Source organism: Acinonyx jubatus, chromosome B2, assembly GCF_027475565.1.
Source record: "Acinonyx jubatus isolate Ajub_Pintada_27869175 chromosome B2, VMU_Ajub_asm_v1.0, whole genome shotgun sequence".
NCBI classification, from domain to species: domain Eukaryota; kingdom Metazoa; phylum Chordata; class Mammalia; order Carnivora; family Felidae; genus Acinonyx; species Acinonyx jubatus.
The window spans coordinates 100,259,637-100,285,406 of NC_069385.1; the positions used below are offsets into that span (position 1 = coordinate 100,259,637).

The following is a 25,770-nucleotide window of genomic DNA, read 5'->3' on the forward strand; positions in this document are numbered from 1 at the left end:
CCATCCCTGTGAACTCACAGTTCATTTTTCTAATAAGCTCTAATCCACATGGCTGGCTCTTCAGACAAAACATGGGGATCAACATACTGCTGTTTTGAGTTGGATACTTTCCAGAAGGTAGAGACTAATTAAAGATGGTTGCAGGAGAGGGATCACTTTCTGCCTTCTCTTTTTTTCCTGAGTGTAAACAGATGAAGGCCAATACACCTGGGCCCCGCCTGGTCCAGCTACCCTGGGTTTTTGGAGCCCCTGAGTAATCCTTTCATTTCCTCAAGTACCAGGAAACGCCATAAGTTCCTCGAGGATGATTCTCTCTGGCACCCACTTATGATGATTGACGACGGTTAGCAACTTGCTGTCGCAGACAAATCTGTAACAATTCGAATTACCCCCTTTGTGCTTCCTGCTTTATGGAGCTAAAGCTTCTTTAAAAACCACAGCTGATCGACACTGTGGCACTGTGTGGTGGTCTTCTTCTGCAGTCTAGTCTAAAATGTTACCCAGTCTTTATTTATTTATTTTTTAATGTTTCTTTATTTTTGAGAGAGAGTGAGTGGGGTAGGGGCAGAGAGAGAGGAAGAGATAGAGAATTGAGAGTAGGCTCTGCACTGTCATCATAGAGCCCAACATGGGGCTCGATCTCACAAACTGTGAGATCATGACCTGAACTGAAATCAAGAGTTGCACGCTTAACCAACTGAGCCACCCGGGGCCCCTAAAATGTTACCCAGTCTTAACTTGCAACCTGAAATGCCACACTCCAAGACTTTTTCATTTTCCTATTTCGATTTTTAATTTATTTTTAATTATATATTTACTGTTTATATTCTGTCTGAATAGGTGGCTTTTGGTCACATTGAGAAATATTTTGTTCAGACCAACAAAACATGTGTTTTGGGACTATCCACAGTGCAACCAGCCATCTGAACTCCACCATGCAGTGCAAGAGAGATACATCTGAAGAGTATTGACATTCTAAATTATCTTATGTGAATACTTCTTTATTTTTCTTTAGTTTTTAGCTCCCACAAGGAATGGTTTATGAGTATGCTTGCTGTCCAAATGGCGGGATAGCTATTGGGATGTGCAGTGGGGAGAGTGCAGTATATAATCAACTAGAATGCTAGAAATATTGGTCAAGGGGTCTTTTTTTTTGAGGGGGCAGATGAGGGGTATATATACTAAGGCCTTGAGAGAAGAAATACATTCATATGTTACCTAAGGCTATCTGTAGGGCACCAGTAGATCAAGTTCAATCTATGTAAACCGATTGCCTAAATATGTAGTCTTCCTGAAGTTGTCATTCAGTTGTGGATATAAAGGCAGTGGAGGAGAGCTGGCTTTAGGCTACCTCCTGTCTTTCAGTACATAATTAACTTCCCAAATTGGGGATGGATCACATGACAAATTCAATCTTCAGATGCATTTTTTTTAAGCCCATCTTCAAAGATTTTTAAAACTCTGGAAGTGACCCTTTCTAAATTCCTGTTTATCCCAATATAAAATTGAGACCCTGGAACCGATGAGTATAACAAAGTGGGTAATAACAATTTGATCATGGCCGTTCTGATTATGGACTTTTCTCATAAATATGTATTGTCATTTTTAAGTCCAAAACAGAAAAGTGTGATCGTCGCTGTTCATGGTGAGTCTGTTCAACGTGAACATGGGCTCGTGGAGAGTCCGTTGTGTGTGTGCTTGTGTAGCTTTGCTAAATTCTTATATCAAGGCAGTTTTTCAAGTGAGAAAACCAGGATGTCTAGGCGTTGCTGAAAAAATCACACAGAAAGGTACTGTCAGAACTCTGCCTCCTGGTTTCAGGCGCTCGGCCCTCCCAGCCAGCTTCTGGTCATCCAAAACGTAGAATTTCAGAACGCAGGAGTGAAAAGCATCTTTGTTTCAGCTGTATCTGCCTTTCATTGAGTGACAGAGGGGCTGCAAACCTGGTCCATTGAGTCCTGCTCATGTACTTGCAGGTGACCAGCCCGCCGCCCAGGGTTCTCCTGAAGCAGGAGCCCTGGGGAGCAAATGCTTGGGGCTAAAAGACTCTTTATTAAAAAAAAAAAATCTTCCCCACCAATTGGGCGTAACTTTCAAATGTTTTCCTGTCTGACTGAAATTTTCCTATGCACTGCCTCAGCAGAAAGATGCAAAATCAATTTTGGGAAATTCTGAGCTGAGACCGTTTGGCTTCCAGAGAGCAGAGGCTGAGCTGGGGGACAAGGACGTTTCACTTGGCCGCCCCCTGTGCTTCTTGGGAGGAGGGGCACCATGCTGGCTGTCCCTCGTGGGGTCAGGGTCCCCCATGTGCTTCTCTTTGTGTCCTGGGCCCTAGGAGGGGGCGGTGGTTGTGCGCGGGACAATGGCGGCTGGAGCAGAGCTGTTTCTGTGAAACAGGCCACATACCCTCTCCTGTCCTCGGTGGCTGGTCCTCCACCCCAGCCCCCTTCCAAGGGCCCACGCGTGCTTGTGACTGCCAAGAAATAAAGAGAACTGGCCAGATCTGAGGGTGAAATACTACCGAAAAAGAAAGCGATGAGGCTGCTTTCATTGCATTTCTTCTCTCTTATCTTTGGTGCCCAGATACCAGCTTGCATTGAAAAGACAACAGTTTGGGGCATTTGGGAACCCTGGTGTGGCCGGAGGCTGTGGCTGGCAGGCTGGTCTATGGTGGGTTGGCTCAAGAGGCCTTGCTTTTCCTCGCCCTGTCAGATACAGGTGATACCCAGGCCCTGTCTCCACAAGGTGGAGAAACAGTAATATGGTTCAGACTTGGGATGACCTCCCAGCGAGCTGTCAGCATGAGGCTGTGCTTTTGGGGGTTGATGATAAATGGAATCCTGAAATGATAGCCTTTTGGAGCGGAGGGTGGAAAGGATCTTTAAGGACATCCCTTCTGACCACCTTAGTTGGCTTTATCCTTTCCACCTTATCTGTAAAATGGGGATATTATTAGTACCTACCCTTAGGGTTGTTGTGAGCATTACATGAAATAATTTATGTCAAGCACTTGGAACTGTGCAAGGTGCAGACTAAGCACTTGATAACACTAACTGTCCTTTTTGTTGTTGTTAATGGATGAGAAACCTGGGATCCAGAGAGGTAAAATACCTTGCCTGTGGTCACCCAGCTGCCCAGGCGCAGAACTGGGACTGGAATCCAAGCCCAGCATGCTTTGCCAAAAGCAGCTATTTCACCGGCATCTTTGGTCTCATTGCAGCCAAGAGCTCAGATTCATGTGCCCCTAATAGAACACGGCATGCGGAATGATTTTAGTTTTGTTATGGCTACACAAGCATGCTCAACATCACTGTGTTTGTGCTTGATGCCCTGTTTTAGTTAAAAGTTCAGTGAAGCTGTGTGTGTGTGTGTGTGTGTGTGTGTGTGTGTGTGTGTGTGTTTGAGAGACAGAGAGAGAGGGAGAAAGGAGGGAACGAGGGAGATGTGGCTCCCCCTCCATAATTTAGTGTACCCCTTTAGTGTATTAGCACATTTTCACTTTTAACCTTTCACCCACTGAACCTGGCATTTAAAATGCTATTAAACTCAATAATGTTTCCTATAAACAGCCTTAAAGGGATGGGAGATAATTGGAATGACATTTTTAATAGGCTCCTGTTTCTCAGCCCTGTGTGCTCTGCAAACCCAGTGAGAACTTGCAGAGAGCAGCTTGTTAGCTGTTTTGTCCTTGCTCTGAGGTTGGCAGAGGGTTATGGGGTGAGGTTTTGGGGTGCCTTTTAAAGAACAAAGTGGCTTTTATGCTGGAGAAGTAGAATTGCTTTTTTTGAGTAGTCTTTTTTTTTTTTTTTTTTTTTAATTAATGAACATGGTGAATGCAGGAACCAGTCACTCCTTCCTCCTTCAGATGCCTTCAAGAAAGCACGGAGCAAATTTCTGGCCACCTTAGCCTATGAGAAGGACTTCCTGGACTGCATTTTTGTGGATCAGTCTCATTCCTCACTCTTCCTCTTTGCCTCCAGTAGATAATTTTTGTTCCTTTCCTGCTTCTGTTTTATGTCACCATTCTATTTTATGTGCCATATTGTGAATATCCTAAATGTTTTTGGGGAACACATTTTTAAAAAATCACATTGAAGGGCACCTGCGTGGTTCAGTTAGTTGAGTGTCTGACTCTTGGTTTTAGCTCAGGCCATGATCTCGTGATTTGTGGGTTTGAGCCCCACATCGGGCTCTGTGCCGACAGTGCAGAGCCTGCTTAGGATTTGCTTTCTCTCCCTCTCTTTACTCCCCTCCCCCACCACCTCTTTCTCTCAAAATTAATAAATATATAAACTTACAAAAATAAAAATCAGATTGAATGTGCCTTTTCTGCTTATACAATTGTGAGGTCTCAGGAGACCATTGTACCCCTCTGGGCCTCACGTTTATCTTCTTCATCCGTGAAACAGAGGTACTGATGTCACCTTACTGAGACAGACTAAAATGGGGGAGGGGGTAAGCATGGCCGCCTATAGAGAAAGATGCAGGGCCTCGAATGGTTTCTGCTGCTATGACCCAGCGGTTAGGGATGGAAAAACACTGGAATTTGGTGTTTTTGCCTTAATCAGAGTCCCAGATCCTATTCTCTCAGAATCATGTCCAGAAAACCTCTGTTAAGCAACCATCTGTGGTTACGAACTATGGCTGCTTGCACCATTAGTTCATCAACTAGGTATGTATGAGATACCTACTACGTGCCTCGCACTGGGCTGGACCCCAGGGAGAGGGAGAGGACATGCAGATGATGGGCCGAGGGGCAGCCAGCTGAGCACAGCACTGGCTCCCCTACCTCATCGCTGTATTCATTTAACAAGAGCTCCCTGAGTGCTGGCTGTGTCCTCGGCACCATTGGAGGTGATGGTTTGGAGATAATCGAGACGAGTAAGATCCACACGTTCCTGGAACTTGTATTCCAGTGAATGGAGAGTTTAAAAACAAGTAAAGATAAACCCTATAAAGCTATACACTTACAGTGGGTAAACTTTATAGTGTGTAAATTATACCTCAAAGAGGTGTTACAAAAAATCTTGGCCCTCATGGAGTTGGCAGTCAGGTTTGTCCCAACAGTTGATCCTTGTCCTTCACATATTTTGTGCGTGCCGATGCTCCTCCTCGCTAAAATTTATTTGTGACTCTGAACATCAACACTGGGCAATTGTGTGGTCATTTGTGAACATACACACAGCAATGGAAAATTTGAGTCACCCAATGAGCACATTCCCAGCTGACATCAAACAAGACCATGCTTTGCCTTCTAGTTTCAGCTCTCCTGTTGTAAGCAAATGTCTTTTTTGTGGTCTATCCAGTGCCACATTTTTTTTTTCATTTTTGTGCTTTTTGTTGGTGATTTTGCTGTTTAAAATGGCCCTTACCCCTGGTGCTGAAGTGCCATCTGTCGTTCCTAAGCATGAGAAGGCCCTGATATGCCTCACAGAGGATGTACGTGTGTTAGATAAGCTTCTTCAGGCATGAATTATAGTGCTGTTGGCCATGAGTTTAGTGTTCATGCTTTAGCAATATATTATAAATACAGCATCCTTACACAAAAACACACATAGTGATTGGTTGATGGAAATGTTGTGACCAGACTGTTGGTACCTAACTCTATTTCTCCTGGGAGCAGTGGTCCAGTGTTTGCTAACTCAGTGTCCGCAGTGACTTCATTGAACAGAACTACCATGAATAACAAGAATTGACTGTATATTCAGGACCAGGGAAAGAATATATATATGTACAGCCCATATAGCAAATGTCTGTCTTCTTCAAAGAAAAAAAAAAGTGAGATGATTCTTCAGTAGCTGGAGTAGTGGACTCTATACATTTATATCTCCTGTCAGAGCTCATTTTATTCTGCTGAGCTTTTTGGTGTCGAATATCATTTGACCTTGTGGGAATATTAGTGAAAAACACTAGAATGTATAAGGAAATTTTTATTAAATAGCCAGTTATTTATATGTTGACATTAGTAAAGAAAAGTTGACCTGCACATTCTCCATGTAACTAACCATACTTCAGATACTTTGATGTACATTGAATAGATTTGTATCTTGGTCCATAGGATACTGAGCTTAAGATGTGATTTAAACATTATTTATAGGTTGTAGCTCTTTTTAAATTTTTTCATTCTTTCATCCCTTGCGTCAAGTTACATAAACACAATTCAAGTTGTAATGTCAAAATAAAAGGTAATAAATTCCAAATAAGATACATGCAGAGGAAAAGCTCTCACAGAATTGGCATCGAACATACAGAGGGAGACATGAATATGGGCTGCAGAAGGTAGGAAAGCAAAGAACACAGAGAGGGTGGTAGGTTTTTACTTTACATATTTCTGAATTGTTCCTTTTTTTTTAAGTTTATTTGTTTTGAGAGAGATAGAGATCAGGGGAGGGGCAGAAAGAGAGGGAGAGAGAATCCCAAGCAGGCCCCATACTGCCAGCGTGGAGCCCCACGCAGGGCTCGAGCCCATAAATCGTGAGATTGTGACCTGAGCTGAAATCAAGAGTTGGATGCTTAACTGACTGTGCTACCTAGGTGCCCCTGAATTGTTCAGCTTTTTAAAGTATGTATGTTTCTTTAGAAGTTAAAATAAAAATGTACTTAAGACATTAATTAAATTCTGTGAAGGGCACAGGAAAAGTTGCTAGATAGAGAGCCTGACAGCCTTGCTTAGACAAGGTGGTGAAGGCGAGTCTCTGTGTGAGTGGCCTTGCAGACTTGGCTGCATGTGGGAGCGCTCTGGGGAGCTTAGCGACATGCTGATGCCACGAAGGATGAGGTTTAATGGACTGGGGGCGGCCCAGGCATAGACATTTTAAAAGCTTACCTAGGAATTCAAATGTGTGAGCTAGAGTTGAACACCAGTACTCGATACATGGAACTATAATGTGTCTTAGGAATGGACTCTGGCCAACTTAAGGAGGCTCTCTGGGGGTTCATGCAGTTGATGAGGGTCTGGGGCACTCCAGGGCAGGGCGGTGGGAGCTGCAGAGGAAGAATCTGGTTAGGCACCCGGCACTGACCAGCAATTCCTACATTCCTGCCCAAATTTCTGAGTCCAGGAGAAGGTATCTGATTGGCTGGTCTTCTGTCCAGGGGAGAGGGCCTGGCCTTGTCATCCCTCCAGGAGGAAGGTGGTCATCAGGGTAATCTCCAAACATGCATGTGTGCATGTACACACATAAAACACACACAACTGGGGACAGGTGATGCCCTCAGGGAGCAGGGAGTGGATCCTGGTCAGCCAAAACCTCATGGAGGTCCACTCCACTCCATGAAGTTAAAAGATGGGCGTGTTTCCTGGATGAAACTGAATGGAGGTTTGTGCCTAGAACATATGTAGTTTGGTAAATATACATATTTACCTAGAACATATGTAGCGTGTGCCTAGAACATATGTAGTTTGGTTTTGTGCCTGTCTGCCTGCCTTTCTCCTCTGTCTTCCCTTCTGCTTCCTCTGGCTTCCTCATCTTCCCTTGGGGGGATTTCAGCCTGAGAAGACAAAGCTTACTCGCAAAAGAAGTCATGGCGGACAGTATAGAGTCAGGCAGTTAGGTCATGGATGACCAGTGTGAGTAGAGTCAGGTACACGACCAACACATCATACACTGACACCTGAGCCCTACTAATAACTCTCATCGCCACATCCCTAACAGCTGCCTGCAGTGAGACACCACCGTGGCTGGAGTGGTGGGGGGCTTCATGACATCATGCGTTCAGTTGGTGTAGCAGCCAGATGGTGTCAAGGAAAAGCTGTGGGCGACAGAGAGGTGACACAGGACCACCAACGTGACAGCACTGGGGCAGCTCCTGCTAAAGAGTGGGAACAGAACAGTTGAGTGAAGCAAGCCAGCGCAGACTCAGCTTTTGATTTTCCATCTTGTCCAGTGAGCAGTTACTGAGGCCTTCCTTGTGCATCTGGGTTAGTCCCTGTGTGCAGGGAGTGGCACCTGACAGGTAAAGGCATAGACAGAAAAGGTGGTATGGTGGGGGGCACAGCGGAAGAAAGCATTCCACTCTGAGCAGCTGGCGGGGGGGGGGCTTGGTGGAGAGCTATAGTTGAGCTGGACTATGATGGATAAATGAGATTCTGATCAATAGAATTTGGGGAGGGGGGATGTAACAGAAGTAGGATACAAAATGAGAGGGGCTTAAACCCCCAAAAGGAAAAGTAATGGGTACCACATTTTGGCTAAACCAGTGTCTCTCTGTTCTAAAGAAATACAGGCAATTGGGGGCACCTGGGTGTCTCAGTCACTTGAGCTTCTGATTTAGGCTCAGGTCACGATCTCACAGTTTGTGAGTTTGAGCCCCGCGTCTAGCTCTGGGCTGTCAGCCAGCAGCCTGCTTCGGGTCCTCAGTCCCCTCCTCTCTCTGCCCCTCCCCTGCTCATGCTGTCTCTCTCTCAAAAATAAATAATGAAAACATTTTTTACAAAAAGAAATATAGGCCATTGGACTAGAAGGGACGTTGGGAACATCCTGAAAAAGGTTTTGTGTACCACAGTAATAAGATAGATTTGGGGATGGAGGTGGGGGAAGACCTGTGGATTTGGATAGGGCTTTGTGTTTTCCAGAGCGCCTTCTTATCCCTAGTCTCATTTGACTTTTTCCCTGTGAGCATGACAGAACATGTCCAAGACAACAGCACAAATACATGAGAAGGCTTGTGCATCGCTGTGTGCAAAGAGCAAATGACACCCCGCTGCCGAGGAGTGGGTCTTGGTGATGGGGAGAGTGGCCACGGACAGTCACCTCCCTCTGGGTGTGTTGGGAGTCCACCCGGGGAGGGTCTTGGTTCCACGCTACTTTCTGCCATGCCCAGTGTGTTTCCCCCACACCCATGGTGCAGCCTTCAAACCTTTCTATTTAGAGGAGAACCAGCAAGTCTTTATTGCTGAGGCGTATCCAGGGCCCCCCTCCTCACCTGGCCTCCTCCCCTGCTCCACAACAGTGTGGGTGGTACTTCTGAGCCCCAGCTGCACATCAGAAACATCTGGGGAGCCTTCAACCACACCCACAGTTGGGCCAGCGCTACCCAGATATTACAAGCTGGGATATTACAAATGTCCCTGATTTTTGTGGACAGGGAAACTGAGGCTCGGGTGTAAGGTTACACCTAGCAAATGGCCGAGGCTGCATTTGAACCCAGGTTGTTGATCCTTAAAGTCCAAGCTTTGAATCCCCACATTTTGTCATCTCTTCTCTGCAGGCTGAATTGCCAGGGTACTGATTTGGTTATTAATAACCAGGTGACAACCATAGATTTTTCACAACACAAGATTTTATTTAAAGGCAGCTTTCAAGGGGGCGCCTGGGTGGCACAGTCGGTTAAGCGTCCGACTTCAGCCAGGTCACGATCTCGCGGTCCGGGAGTTCGAGCCCCGCGTCGGGCTCTGGGCTGATGGCTCAGAGCCTGGAGCCTGTTTCCGATTCTGTGTCTCCCTCTCTCTCCGCCCCTCCCCCGTTCATGATCTGTCTCTCTCTGTCCCAAAAATAAATAAACGTTGAAAAAAAAAAAAATAAAGGCAGCTTTCGAAATAAACAAGCCAGCAGTGGGAGGCATTATGTCTTGTCCCGTGTCCCGCAACACACTGGATGTGAAATTAGCAGCTGGAGTTCTCTGTTTCTGAAGCTCAGGTGTAGACTTTTGGGGCTGCTGTCCAGTGTGCCGTTAGCCTGTGCGCTGGGGGGAACCCCAGCTAGGTCTGAAGCTTCTTGAAGTCCGTGTCCTCATTTCCTGTTAGTTTCTGCAATCCAAAACGCCGGGTACCTAGAATGAACTTAATACATACTTGAATGAATGGCAGGCAGATTTGTACAGCCCTCGGCTGCCAAGCACAGCTTGTTTCGTTTCCATCCTCAGTGGGTCCAAGTCTAGATACCGTGCAGGGCCCCACGCTGTTTTGTTGGGTTTTAGTGCAGGTATTGGGAGGCTTGTCATTAAAGGTAAACGGGGAACCAAACAGTGCAAACTCCTCCTTAGGTGAAACCCTTCATTGGACAGGTCTGTGGGTCCGAGATGCAAAAGGGGTGGGCCCTGGGGGCTGGTAGCAGGATCCACTTGTTTCTTTTGATGTGACCAAGAAACTAAATTGGAACATTTTCCCTTTATTTTACAGGTCACCGCCAAGACTGCCTTCCTATTTATTTTACCTCAGTATAACGTTAGCGTGCCTACAGCAGGTAAGGAAAGCACTAGTCTCTGTCTCTCCCTGGCCCTGTTAACTCTGAAGGACTTGGACTTTTCAGATATTGAAGCTCAGCATCCACCATTGTAGGACCGTTAAGATGCAGCTGCAGGCCACGCACAGCCCTTGGCCTGTGGCTCTGCAGTCTTGGGGTTCTCAGGTCCCCCACCACCAGGAAGCAGGCATTGCACCTCCCTTTCAGTTGCAAAGCCCTGGGTGTCCTCTCGGTGAAGAAAGGGGAAATTTTTGTTTGCTGAATCTACTTCTTTCTTCAGTAATACAGAGGTGAATTGACTTGACTTTAAGGTGAGATTCTCTTCTTTGCCTAGCTGAAGGACTCTGGGGGCAAATCCCTTAACCCATGGCATACAGAGGATATAGTTTCTGTAGCCAGACTCTGGGGAAATCACGCTTCGGGGGCAGCCAAATCAATTCCTTCACCTGAGGATCAAAGTGAGAGACACTAGCAAGAGAGCAGGAAAACCCAATGCTGGTGAAGGAGGAGATAGGAAACACCGTGGCCAGCACTGGCAGTCAGGAGACACGGCAAACGCTCGCTGTTCCCAAGGCACACCCCAGCCCTGGTGGGCACACTGGATTGTCTTGCTCAGTGCCACGTGGTCCAAGGTCAGGTTCCGCCTTCTCTACTCCTGTCCCTCACGCTTTTTTTTTTTAATTGAAGTATAGTTGAGACACCATGTTACACTACCTACTCCTGTCTCTTGAAAATCCTAATAACTAACACACCACTAGATCCAGTGGTACTTACCATTTACTAATTTAAATTTTTTTAGCTTTTTTTCTGTTTTTAAAAACGTTGTGCTAAATTTAACATAACATACAATTTACCATCTTAACCCTGTTTAAGTGTACAGTTCAGGGGCACTAAGCACATTCACACTGTTGTGCAACCATCACCACCACCCATCTTGCAAAACTGAAACTCTGTACCCATTAAACAGTAACTCCACACTCCACCCCCCACCCCTTCCCTCCAACCCCTGGCAACTCCCATGCTACTTCCTGTCTCTGTGAAGTTGACTATTCTAGGTACCTTATGTAGGTGGAATCATATAGTTTTTGTCTTTTTGTGACTGGTTAAAATTCCTTGTATGGAAACATATTTCAAAATGACTCCCAGAGGAAATTTATAAAATGCGGATAAACACAGGAAGGTAAAAATCACCTGACACCACCACTGACCCAACCACTACAGTTAAGGAATATTGATTCTTAACCCAATTTTTTGCTTTCAGCATATGATGAACCTTTTTTCCAAGCCATTAATTAATTATGATTCTATTCGATAAGATATTTTGAAAAGCTGCAGAGACTTTCTCCTTTCTTTCTTTCTTCCTTTCTTTCTTTCTTTCTTTCTTTCTTTCTTTCTTTCTTTCTTTCTTTCTTTCTTTCTTTCTTCTTTCAAGAGGGAGTGTGAGTGGGGGGCTCAGTGTGGAAAGCAATACAGGGCTCGATCCCATGACCCTGGGATCATGACCTGAGCCAAAATCAAAAGTTGGACGCTCAACCAACTGAGCCCCACCTAGGCGCCCTCGCAGATTATTCTTAGTAGGGATTACCACAAATTATCCATTCAACCCTGTATGATTGAATATTTAAGCTTCCAGTTTCTGTTGTAAACAGAGCTACAGTAAACATTCTTGGGACTAAATTTTTACATGTATTTGTGATTATTTTCTCAGGATGAATTCCTATTACTGGAACTTCTGGGTCAAGTGCTATGTACATTTTAAAGGTTGTATGTTGTGTATTTGCATTGCCGAAATGCCCTCGGTCATCTAATTCTAATGACCCCATAAGTCCTATTTTTTGTTTTTTTTTTCCAAATATAAAATGGACAGCCTTTTTCTTTTTTGTTAATGTCAGAATGCCAATTTATTAATTTATAAAGAGAGATCCAGCTATCAAATGTTGTGTTGGTATTTTCATCACATTTCTCCCTGAAGTCCATTTATATGGGCTGCCAGATCACAACCCAACACTGCTTTATTAATTTACCATGAGAAAGTATTGTCCTGGGGACTACAACAGCTGATGTGCATGTGACCAGGGTATGCTTTTATTATAGAAAAGACCTCAGAGATACTGCGGGTTCAGTTCCAGACCACTGTCATAAAATGAGTATCACAGTAAAGCAAATCAGATGAATTTTTTGGTTTCCTGGTGCATATAATCGTTGTGTTTCCACTATACTGCAGCCTGTTAAGTGTGCAGTAGCATTATGTCTAAAAAGCAGCGTACCTACCTTAAGTAAAAAATAGTGTATTGCTACAAAATGCTAACCATCATCTGAGCTTTCAGCGACTTGCAATCACTGATCATGGATGACAGTAGCAAACATAATAATGAAAACCTTTGAAGTATTTTGAGAATTGCCAAAATGTGACACACAAACCAGTGAGCAAATGCTGTTGGAAAAATGGTGCCAGTTCACTTGCTGGACCCAGGACTTCCATAAGCCTTCAATTTGTGAAAAATGCAGTGTCTGCAAAGTGCAATAAAATGAGATATGCCTGTGTTTATAAAGCTAGAGCATGATCAGAGGGTTGATTTTTGAGTTTGAAACTTTCCCAGAGAAATTAGCAGACAAGTGATATCCTAAAAGAATCCATCTCCAGCTGGGATGAGAAAGTAACTGTATGCTCCAGGGCTGAACTTGGGAGCCTCTGAGCATACAGAACTTCCCGGCAGGATTTGGAAGTATGCCACTATTGATCATAGCATGCTCTTATTCATTCGTTTTAAATAATTAATTAATTGATCAATCCCCACAAATGTTTGTGTGCCTCCTGAGCTCCAAGCCCTGGGTGTTAAGGAGTTTCTAAAACATGTCTGATTTCTTTCTTTCTTTTAAGAAATGGCATTTTAAATTTTTATTAAGAAACAGTCTGGGAGGGGTACGACTTCTTTATAGATGAACATAGAGGTAAGAATTACATCTGAGTTCTTAGAAACTATGAACAAGCAAGAAGACAGTGAAGTGAAATAAAGGTTGTAGTTTTTACTTTTATTTTTAATTTTTCAATTTTTTTATTTGAGTATAGTTGACACACAATGTTACGTTAGTTTCAGGTGTACAACTTTGTGATTCCACAAGTTTATATATTATGCTATGTCCATCACAAGTGTAGCTATCATCTGTCACCGTACAACGTTATTACAGTACCATTGACTGACTGTATTTGCTGTGCTGTACCTTTTACTCCTGTGACTTGACTTATTCATTAAATAACTGGAAGCCTTTATCTCCCCCTTCCCTTCACCCATTCTGCCCATACTCTTCCCTTCTCCACTCTGGTAACCATCATATGAAATTTGTCTCTCTCTGACTTATTTCACTTTGCATAGTACCCTCTAGGTCCGTCCTTATTGTCATAAATGGCACGATCTCATCCTTTTAAAAAAAAAAAAGTTTATTTTGAGAGAGAGTGAGCGAGCACAAGCAGGGGAGGGGCAGAGAGAGAGGAAGAGAGAGAATCCCAAGCAGCCTCCATGCTCAGTGCGGAGCCTGATGCGAGGCTTGATCCCACAACTGTGAGATCATGACCCGAGCCAACATCAAGAGTTGGACACTCGACTGACTTAGCCACCCAGGCACCCCTGAGATCTCATCCTTTTTTTTTTTTGTTTTATGGCTGTGTAATATTCTGTTCTCTCTGTATATTGGTTATATACATATATGTATGTTTATATATGACATCTTCCTTGTCTGTTCATCTATTGATGACCACTTTGGTTGCTCCCATGTTTTGGCTATTGTACATAATGCTGTAATAAACATAGGGATGCATATATCTTTTTGAATGAGTGTTTTCACTTTCTTTGGGCAAATATCAAGTAGAATTATTGGACCATATAGTATTTCTATTTTTAATTTTTTGAGGAACCTCCATGCTGTTTTCCACAGTGGTTGCATCAATTTACATTCCCACCAATAAGGCACAAGTGTTCCCTTATTCACCATATTCTCACCAACACTTGGTATTGTTTTGTCTGATTCTAACCATTCTGACAAGTGTGAGCTATTCTCTCATTGTTTTGATTTGCATTTCTCTGATAATTAGTGATGTTGACCTACTTTTTACATGTCTGGTGTGCATCTGTCTATATTCTTTGAAAACATGTCTATTCAGGTTCTCTACCGATTTTTAATTGGATTATTTGGTTTTTTGGCATGGAGGTGTAGGAGTTCTTTATATATTTTGGATATTAATCCCTTACAAGATTTATTACTCGCAAATACCTTTCCCCATTCTGTAGGTTGCCTTTTCATTTTGTTGACTGTTTCCTTTGGTGTGCAGAAGCTTTTTATTTTGGTATAGTCCCAATAGTTTGCTTTTGCTTTTGTTTGCCTTGCCTTAGGAGACATATCTAGAAAAATACTGCTATAGCTGATGGCGGAGAAATTACTGCCTGTGTTCTCTTCTAGGATTTTTATGGCTTTGGGTGTTACCTTTAAGTCTTTAATCCATTTTAAGTTTATTTTTGTGTGTGGTGTAAGAAAGTGGTCCAATTTCATTCTTTTGCATGTAGCTGTCCAGTTTTCCCAGCACCATTTATTGAAGAGACTGTCTTTCCCCCAATTGTATATTCTTGCCTCCTTTGTCATAGATGAATTGGCCATGTAAGTGTGGGTTTATTTCTGGGTTCTCTATTCTGTTCCATTGATCTTTTTGTCTATTTTTGTTCTCAAAACATGTCTGATTTCTGACTCATGGAGCTCACCATTTATTAGGGAGGGATAGATAATAAACAAGTAAACAATAAAAAATTATGGTTGTGGTAGGGGTGGTGAAGGGAATAGACAGGCTTATGTGATAAAGAAAAATGAAAAGGTAAGGACAGAAGATGCTGCTGAGAAGCTGATGTTAGAGCCGAGTATGTGTGGCCAGTTGTGTTGGGACACAGGGAGAGGGTCCAGGCAGAAGAAAGAACATTCCATGCATAGGGATTAGCATGTGCAGAGGCCTCAAGTGAGAAACAAATATCTTGGCCCATTCTGGTGACTGAGCAAAGGCCAGCGTGGCAGGAGCCAGCTGGGTTTGGCATTTTTCTTGGGTGCGGTTATTGAATTCTGCTCCTGGCCTGCCCCTCCGGGCCACAACAAGGCCTGGGTAAAGGTGAGGGTCCATTAGAATCCATTCTGAATTGAGGAGGTTTCAGTTACTTTGGAAAGAGAGGATAAAGTATTGTTAAATAGCGTATCTTTTGTTTAAATCTTGCCATTTGGGGTTATACGAAATATGACAAGCAAATAATCAAGAAAGGCAATGAAATCAGAATAGCCTGCTTAATTTTGCATTGGCCTCCTTAGTCACCAGCTCGGTGTGGTCATGTTTGGTTTGTAAGTACAGGAGGAAAGCAGACTTCTCATGGGAAAACAGCGGTTCACAATAACGGGTCTGTTGAGGTTGCAAGTTTTAGAACCCCCCTCCCAAATGTCTTTAAGACTGAGGGTGCTTGGGAACGTATCCTTTTTGTGTAACCTGGGTAAGGGTTTCTTATTTCTAAGGTTTCTTCTTTAAATCGTGTGTAACTTGCTCAATTCGACATTGAAGTTTGAACTTTAGTAGGGCAGTGGCTGTGTTCACACAAAGCAGCCTACTATTTCTGAATCCCAGTGTCTTCCCTCAGCTGAAGTTTTCAGGTTTGACAGAAAATAGCTAATGGTAATGTTGATGGGTTTCTGGTCTCTGTCCTCTCTTCCCTTCCTCCCAGCTGCCAGCATCTGCTCATGGGGCTGAGGTCACAAAAGTGCCACAAACTGAGTGGCTTAACAACACAAATTTATTGTCTCACAGTTCTGGAGGCAAGAAGTCCAAGATCAAGGCATCAGGAGGGCCATGCTCCCTCTGCAGGCTCTGGGGCAAGGTCTGCTCCAGCCCTCGGTCCTGAAGCTCGTGGCATCAGAACGCCAGTCTTCATGTGGCATTTGCTCTGCGTGCATGTCAGTCTCTGCATCCGCATTTCCCCCTTTTATAAGGACATCAGTCATATTAGATTAAGGGCATTCTACTCCACTATGACCTCATCTTAACTAATTGCAGCTGCTACTGATTCTATTTCCAAATAAGGTCACATTCTGAAGTGCTGGGGTTAGGACTTCCAACATAGGAGTTTGCGGGGATGCAATTCAACTAATAATACCAGCCCTCCATGTATGATTTTGTCACATTGTAATGAGCTGGTTGAGAAGATTAAGCCGTGTTCAGAGAGATGAACTAAAGAGGAGATGGGCATTCTTGTTGCCGTAGTAAGTTGTGCATCCTGGTGAAACGCCTGCCATGCTGGCTTCCTTGTGTTTTTCTTTAACGTCGACAGCAGTGAAGCAGAGAGTGCCCCTTGTTACCAAATCCCTACTGTCCTTATTCCCATTTTGCTACCCTGTTAGGGTTGCCAGACTTAGCAAACAAAAATCCAGGACTGCCAGTTAAATTTGAGTTTCAGATAAACAGTGAATACTTTCTTTTTCAGTATGAGTATATCCCAGATTGTGTATGGGACATAATTATACTAGAAAATTATTCTTTATCTGTCTGAAATTTAAGTTGAACTGGTCGTCTTGTATTTTATCTGGCAACTACGTGCCAGTGCCACGTGGCAAGGAAGAAGACGTCTGGTTTCTGGTCGTACCATTAGACACTGAGTCTTCTTTCTCATTAAAATACCACAGAGCGTAACGTTGTGGCCAGAAATATACAGAACATAAAGGCTCAGGAAAAGATGTTTGATTCTTTACGCAGACCCAAGGCCTGCTGGCTTTCCGTCTGATGTAGAACAGGTGACCCCAAATGGGCTGAGCATTTACAAGGTTGTTTTGGGCTTTGCCACTGATTTGCTGAATGACCCAAGGCCTGCTGGCTTTCTGTCTGATCTAGAACAGGTGGCCCCAAATGGGCTGAGCATTTATAAGGTTGTCTTGGGTTGTGCCACTGAACTGCTGAATTATCTTGGGCGGATCATGTAACATTTGTTGTCTCCATCCTTGATCTGCAAAATTGAGAGCTATGGTCATGCTCTCAATCTCAAGTGTTTCCTGAATACAGGAAGCCCTGAGAGTCCTCTTAAGTGCTTGCCACTCAAATGATCCACGGACCCACACCGTTCACATCGCTTGAGAACTTGTTAGACATGCAGGCTCCCCGGGCCCTGCCACACACCTGCATCAGATCTTGCTTTTTAAGGAGATCCACAGGTGATTCCTGTGAAGACTAAAAGCGCTGTTCTAAGTGCCCTGCGTAAAAAGCACCAGGCAGACTTTCAAACGACCCTTTGCTTCCATCCTTGAAGGTAAGACAGGGAAACTTGCTAAATCCTGTGAATCATTTGCATTTTTCTGTTCTCTTCCAATTTTGGTTTTTCTAGAACTCTTTGGTCTGAGGAGTGGAGGGGGGTGAACAGTATCATGGGCTGGATTTGGTTTCAAGTTGGGCTGTAGCTCCCTGAGAAGTCATGGCCATGTTTGGGGCGCCCCCTGCGTGGGCAGGGGTCGTGGTAGCTCTGACGTTCCTGAGCCTGTTGCTGTGCCCCTAGGACTAAATCGCCGAGGGTGAGGGCTTCTTTGAGAGAAAGGTTTGTTTTGTGGTCCTCAAAGGTGACAAGGACACATCCCTGGCTTTCTTGTCCTAGCTACTTTATTGCCACCAGTTGCTGTGCAGCTTTTTGCAGGGAGAGATTCAAAGGCCAGGGACCTCCCATAAGATAGCCTAGCCGTGTTCTCCTAACCCCTGGTAGGATGAGACACTCTGCCCCATCAAAACAACCTCAGACAGATGGTTTGCAAGCTTCATTCAGCTGAAGGCCTTTGTCCAGGGCTCGGAGTAGGGTTTGTTCCCTGGGCTGCCTGGCAGGAATTAGTCTTGTCTTCTGCTTGTTCCATGGACTTGAAACTGGCATCACATATCAGACTGAGTGCCTCTTTGTAAGATAATCTTGTGGGGGACAAAAGGGAAGAGATGGGTGGGAAGCAGTGGCTCTGGGCAGAGAAAGCTGCCCAACGTAGCTGGAGGGTACTGGAGGCTCGCCTGGCCTGGCCCCATCCTTTTCCTGCTGAGGCACACAGACATTCCCAGGGGCACACCAAGGCTGGGCTGCTCACACCCCATGCAGCACTGGGGCCCAGACAAGCCAGAGGAAGGCTGGGTTTACCAAATGGGGCAACGGAGAGAGGGCAAACCCAACCAGGGAGGCAGAGACCTAGCTCTGTCCTGGCCCCATGGTCCAAGCAGCTGCCAAGGTTCCCTGTGGCCCTGAGGTCTTGTCTGTATGAATAAGAGAAAATAAACCACAGCCCCCAGTGTCCCTGGCCTTATTGGTCAGCCATCTGAAAGACAGTGAGGGGCCTCTGACCCAGGACTGATAGCCAGCCCCAAACCTGTTTTTTGTTTTTTGTTTTTGTTTTTTTTTTTCCCCCAGTGAACTGAAACATGTTAAACTTGCTGCCTCACTCTGTTTGGTCTGTTCAAACAGAATAGCATAGAAGGTGGCCTCTAAACAAGAGAAACTTATTTCTCCCAGGTCTGGAGCCTAGAAGCCTGAGATCTGAGTGCCAGCATGTTCGGGTGAGGGCCCTCTTCCAGTCACAAACGTCTTGTTGTCCTGATAGGGGGTGGGGGGCAGGGAGCTATGTGAGTTCCCTTCTAAGGCCCCAGTCCCATACATGAAGGCTTCACCTCATTCCCTAATAATAAGCGACTCCCAAAGGCCCCCACCTGTAACATCTTCACCTTGGCGTTAGGACCCCAGCGTGTGAGTTTGGGGCTGACCCATTCAGAACAGGACAGGTATTATCTCAGCATAACAGTTGTGTAGAAAAGTGGACACACCGTAAGTGGTCAGCTCAGTGAATTTTCACAAAGTGAAAACAGCATCTCAGAGGTGACCCCCTTCCAGCCTAGACTTGATTTTATCCAGTTCCCTGCCACAGCACAGAGGATTCCTCCCCTTCCGGGTACGGTTCCAGAGGTTTAAGTAAGTGGAGCCCAAGTTGCTGTGGCTAATTGTTCACCAGCTGGAAGCCTGGCAATGGCGTCTTTGACCTGTAGCCTCCCACTGTCTTTTCTCCCATCCTCCTAGTTTCTTCTCCTCGTGAGTTGTCTTGTTCTTTCCCTTCCCTCCAACACACCCTCTGATCCAGACCCTGCCCCGCATTTTACTTCTGCACATTCCTGGCCTTCCCAATCAAATCCCTCCTTCTGTCTAGCTAGGATAATTATTTTCTTACTCAGTTCTTACTGAAATAATTTTTGTTCCTAATTTAACAATGAACTTGTTGACATGTTATTTTTTTACCCAGAGGGAGAAAAAAGCAGTGATTTTAGATTTTTCTTTTTTCTTTTTTCTTTTTTTTTTTTTGCATGGGATCCTTGTGGAGTTATTTTTCCTTTATGGCTGTCAATGAAGTTTTCTCTTGAAGTTCATGCTTTCCCTCCCTGTAGGCATTCTCCACGTGCTGCATTGTTGTCTGCCCAGGTGAGTTGTGTATAGAAGCCTCGTGTGTGTAAACTGCTGAGTGTGTGCTTGGCACCTAGGACTTACTATTTTATTTCTTTCCTGAAGGCCCGGGGAGGGTTATAGCTTTATTAAAAAAAAAAAAAAATGATACATCAAGAAAACAAGTCACAAGTTAGGCCCTTTATTTCCAAATTCTCTTTAATGCTTCTCTTTTTGCTGCATCTTTTTACATCATGAAAGTATCCTTTCCTTATCTTTCTATCTTACTAGAAAATTGTTGAAAATCTATCTCAAGCCATACAAGATGGGGATAAAAGGGTAACCTTGAAGATCCTCGGCCAGATCTTTAATTTTGTGGGCAGGGGCGGGGTTGGGGTCTATGTGAGGAAGAATTGTATAAGGGTATGTATTTCTCTAGTGCTGCCATGGCAAAATACTACAGACCAAGTGGCTTAAGGAACAGAAATTTATTGTCTCACAGCTCCGGAGGCTAGAAGTTCCAAAATCAAAGTGTCGGCAGGTTGGCTTGCTTGAGGGCTCTGATCCACGATCTGTTCCAGGCCTCTGTCCTTGGCGTGTAGACGGCCATCCTCTTTGTGTGTGTCTCTGTGTCCAGATCCCCCCTGCCCCTTTTTTTTAAGATTTTTTTTTTAACGTTTATTTATTTTTGAGAGTGAGACAAAGTGCACAAGCAGGGGAGGGGCGGAGAGAGAGGGAGATAAAGGACCAAAGTAGGGTTTGTGCTGATGGCAGAGAGCCCAGTGCAGGGCTCAAACTTGTGAATTGCGAGATCATGACCTGAGCCGAAGTTGGATGCTTAACCAACTGAGCCACCCAGGTGCCTCCGGATTTCCCCTTTTTGTAAGGACACCAGTCACATTGGATTAGGGTACACCCTAACGTTCTCATTTTAACTTGATGACCTCTGTAAAGACCCCGTGTCCCAATGAGGTCACATTGTGAGGTGGTAAGGGTTAGGACTTCAACATAATCATTTTTGGCAGGAGGGTGAGGGGAGCCACATTTCGGCCCATACCAGCTGAGTGCACGTGAGAACCATGGTAATGCTTATAGTTTGGGAGGTCAGCGGCGGTGTGGCTTGGCGGCCTGGCCACACAGGGTGAGAGTGGAGATCAGAATGTTGCCCTGTGAGGCATGGGCCCCATGCCTGTCCTCAACCCCACTCTTCCCCTGGCACCTCGGCGTGCCATTGTTTATATTAGCATGGCCTTCGGGGAGTCAGAAAGCAAGGAGGCCTCGGAATAAACGATGGGCCTCAGCCCCTGTCATTGGCAGCATGTTTGGGGTCTTAGCCCACTCCTAACTAACTCCCACCTCTTAACCTCAGCTGCCCTGTCTGTAAAGTGGGTATAATACTCAGGATTCCTGGGAGAGGTGAATGATGCCACTTACAAGATGTGTTGACTACAGTGCCAGGCACAGAGCACATGCTCAATAAGTGGCTTATGGTTGTTGTTTGTATTCCTTATCCTAAATAAGCACCCTGATGGGAGTACTTTGTATGTGGTACACGGTGACAGTTATGTTCTTTTAGCTTCTGGTTCTGATAGAAGTGGTCAGCATGATCTCCTCTTTTGGTGTAGCACTTTATAAGTCAGTTATCCACTTGATCCTTAGAGCTTTGTGAGAAGAGGTAGATGGCATTATCCTCATTGTCCCAAAGGAGTAACTGAGGGCAGAGAGACCCTGGATCACGCCCACCCTGGTGGGCGAGTGGCAGCATTAGAAATGAGCTTCAGGTCTTTTCATGCTTTGTCTGGGTCCCTGTGGTTAAAAAAAAAAAAAAAGGGGTGGGGGGAGAGACAGCGAGGTGGGAAAAATGGATACTTTTTAATTTTATTTGTACAAAGCGGAAGAATTATTTTTTGAGTAGGAAATACGCTCACATGTCCAAAAATTCAGTCTTGTTCTCACCCTGAACTCTCTTCCTTTGACACTCGCATCCCCTGTGGATAATCCCTGTTGTTTCCTGTGTGCCCTTCCTGGATTTATCTACCGCCTTCCACTGTTGCTTTATGCAGACACAAATACGCATATTTCTTTTCTTCTCTTTCTTATGTAATTGGTAGAATACTGTACTGTTCTGGGCCTAACTTTTTTCCCCACTAAGTAATGTATGCTGGATATCCTTTTATGTCAACGGGTAGAGAGCTTCATCATTTTCGTCACAAACTTTATTGAGGTATATAGCACCTGCAGTGACACATACGTGTTCTTGAGGGTACGGCACAGTGAATTTGTACATAGATGTGCACCCATGCCACCATCACCTACAGCAGGATACAGCACTCCCAGCCATTACCTCCTCCCAAAGCAACCATGGGTCTGCTTTCTAAATCTCCTGATTGGTTTTCCCTGTTTTTGATCTTTGTTTCTTTCTGATTTTTTTTCTTTTTTTAATTTTTATTTCTTTTTGAGAGCACACACGAGCTGGAGAGGGGCAGGGAGAAAGGGGTACAGAGGATCCAAAGCGTGCTCTACACTGACAGCGGAGAGCCCGATGCGGGGCTTGAACTCCATGCACGATGAGATAATGACCTAAACTGAAGTCGGGCGCTTAACCAATGGAGTCACTCAGGCGTCCCCTCTCTGATTTTAAAAAACAGACCCATTGTTTATATCAGCACTTCTTTTTTTTTAATTATTTTTTGAGACAGAGCATGGGCAGGGGAGGAACAGAGAGAGAGGGAGACACAGAATCCGAAGCAGGCTCCAGGCTCTGAGCTGTCAGCACAGAGCCTGACGCGGGACTCGAACTCACGAACCGTGAGATCATGATCTGAGCTGAAGTCAGACGGTTAACCCACTGAGCCACCCAGGTGCCCCATATCAGCACTTCTTAAATGTTAGCATGCATCAGAATCACATGGAGGTGTCATTAAGCACGGAGTCCTGGGCCATCCCGAGTTTCTCCCAGCAGGCCTGGGGTAGATCCACAACAGCCCGTGTTTCCAAGCCCGTAGGTGATGCCAGTGCTGTTGGTCCACAGCCACACTTTGCATAGCCCCAGTGCATTAGAACTATGGGCTATGTAACCTGCCCCTGATAGATGAAAACAACTTGGATTGCTTCCATTAGTTTATTGTTCAAAACAGTGCTGCCATGCATAACCTCATCACATGTCATTGTGAACGTGGCAGGTATTACCACAAGATAAATTCCCAGAAGTGGAGTCGCCACATCAAAGGGTTGATGCGCTTGTAATCTCAATAGAAATTGCCAAATTGCCCTTCCAAAGGGGTGGTCCATTTTGCACCCCCATCAGTGGTGTGTGAAGGAGAGGTTGTTTCTCCACAGCCTCAGCGAGAGTATGTTGTCAAGCTGTGGATCTTTGCCAATGTGATGGGTATGAAATGGCAGCTCGTAGTTTTCATCTGCATTTCCTTTCTGTGTAAGGTGGAGCATCTTTTAAATTTTTTCTGTAAATTGTTCGTATCCTTTGCCCATTTTTCTTTTGGATTTGTGATCTTTTTATTATCAAGTGTTTTACATATTAGCAAGCTTAGTCCTTTGTTTATGATCTGAATTATAAATATTTCCCCCTTAAATGATCATTTCCCTTTTGATTTTGCTTGTGGTGGTTTTTTTTTTTTTTCCATATCTGAGTTCTTTTAGAACATCACACTAACATGGAAACAGAGTTGGCCATAAGCACAGAAACTAACAGAAAGTGCATCTTATAAACCCAGATGTGCAGGCATTAGGAAAGGAACCAGGAGCAAAAACGCAGCCAGGATGGGCAGTGATGCTCTTTGAGCAACCAGTTTTTCACACAAAGGCTAGAAGTCTCGTTGGCAGGTGCCCAGACTCCAAGGATCTAAGAGGTGAATGGGATGGCTACAGACAGCCACCAACCAGCTCAAGTCATGGGAGGAGGGCCGAGACCACACAGTAGTACCCGGACAGGATGGGAACATGTGAGGCAGACCAGAGAAGCTGCTTACAGGTGACACCAGAGGAAACAGGAATGTATCTCTTAGTCATAGGAAGCAAAGCAGGATGTCCATAAGAATGTTACTCCCGTAAAGGGGCAGCTGCTGACTGAGGCTGTTGGTCAAAACAGCCAAGGCTGTTATTGATTACTCTAGCTTTCTTTTTAAACTGTGACCAGAGATCAGCCAAGCAGATGCCACTTTTGATGAGGGCTGAGTAACTCGTCTACAGTTGGAAGATCGTTACTGAAGGTACTTTCTTCCAAAGCTAGAGTAATGCCTACAGAAGGGCATATCGACATACTCCATGGGGGTGTGTAGGAAGGAGACTCCCAGAATGTTGCTATTGGAAGGTTGTCAGGGGTAATGTTGCCTGGGGGTTACACACTGGTGGCCCATGGTCACCATGGCCCAGCAGGTCCATTGTTTGTGGTCAGTCTGGTGTTGGCCCATAAAGTGTTTTTTAAAATTTTGAATTTGTGCGCAGTATCTTTAAGTCAAGTGATTTCATGTAAAGATCTCTTTCTTTGCTTCTGGAATATCGAGAATCTGGACACACTGGGCTGTATCCCTCCCACGGCCTCCGTATCTGAGAAGCGACTTCCCCACTCCTTCTCCCCCGGGGGATACACGCTGTGCAGTTTCCCACTGTTACCAACTCCCCTCCAGTGTGTCCCTGACAGTGAGACTACCTGTCAGTCACTGTGTGTTCCACTTTTAACTGTTCTTTTAGTAAGGTGGAGAAAGAAGAACGTGTCCCTCTCTCAAAGCAGAAATGTGAATGATAGACCAAGAAGGTGCGATGGTTGAAGGAAGTCAGTGGGAAGCATACTGTGGACGTGCAGATATTCCCTGGGTAACCAGCAGACCTCTGTGCCAAAAGGTTTAGCTTACCACACCCAGACTGCTTTGCTCATTTGGGTTACCCACCTGGTACCTGTAGGCATTTTGCTGCAACTCACAACCAGGGTGGCCTCCCTGGTCTAATAGCTCAGAGATGTGTTGCAAGTTACTTTTCAGAAAAAATTATACTAGGTTTCTGCCAAACCATTGCCAGCCTTTTTGAGAGCTCGTGCAAGACAGGGGCAGTGCTTGAAGAGCAAGAACTCCAGCCTGGGTCCTGAGAGGGTTTGTATTAGAATTAGTGAGCAACCAAAAATTAAAAAAAGAAAAAGAAAAATCTGCGGGAAACAGGGATTTGTTTATAGCCTCCTGGAAGAATACTTTGTGTTCACAAAGTATCCACCCAGCCTCCATGGCTCTGTGGAGAGCAGAAAGGGCCAAACCAGTTCACTTGCCTGCTTTGATCAAAAGTAGGGAAGTAGCAGATAAGGGGAAAGCACCAGACATCATGTGTATGAACCAGAGCATGTCTTCTCTGTATTTGTGGATGCTGCTACCCATTATGATTGTAGGAGAAAGACCTCAAAGGAGCAGATTATCACCAGTAATGACGTGGGGCACAGGAGGGTGTGAGTGGCTTGTGTTGACCCTGAGGTGGCATTGGGGGGCTGGGCTGGGGTGTGGAAGCCCCTGGGAGACCTGAGGATGGCCGGTATCCCTTACCTCTCTCAACCCCGTGTTGTCAGCTGCTCTCCTTGCCCATTGAGAACCACTCCCTATGGCTGGCCCATCTCCCACCTCTATGTGGATGTGTCCTCTCCCCATCGCTGTGCCACCATCCAAGTGCAGGGCACCGACTGCACTGGGCGCTGTGCTCAGGTCCCTCAGAGCAAGGCTTCTGCTCCCTCTTATTCCCCCTCAGCCTTCAGTCCACTTCTCACATGTGACCACTGGTGGTTTTTTTTTTTTTAATTTAAATATATAGAAGATGAAATTTGTGATCTTTACCATTTCTAAGTGTTCAGTAGCCATTAAATGCATTCACCTTGTCCTGCAAGTGATCTCCAGAATCCTCTTCATCTTGCAAAACCGCAACTTTGTAGCTATTATACAGCAACGCCCCATTCCCTCCACAGCCCCCACCTAGCATTCTGGTTTGTGCCTATGATTTTGACTACTTCTACCTTATAGGATGGAATCATCCAGTATGTCTTTTGTGATTGGCCTATTTCACTTAGTATGATATCCTGTAGGTTGGTCTATGCTGTAGCATGTGACAGGATTTCCTTCCTTTTTAAGGCTGAATAGTGT

The 25,770-nt window shown here is 44.9% G+C and overlaps 1 protein-coding gene across 2 annotated transcripts in view; it reads left to right on the forward strand.

Moving 5' to 3' along the window:
• Positions 1–25,770, forward strand: part of TRAM2 (translocation associated membrane protein 2) — an 81,918-nt gene that overhangs the window by 32,616 nt on the left and 23,532 nt on the right. For both annotated transcript variants that reach the window (XM_027057575.2, XM_027057576.2), the window contains exon 2: positions 10,121–10,184. In XM_027057575.2, coding sequence (XP_026913376.1) covers positions 10,121–10,184 — 64 coding nt within the window. The remainder of the gene's footprint in view (positions 1–10,120; positions 10,185–25,770) is intronic.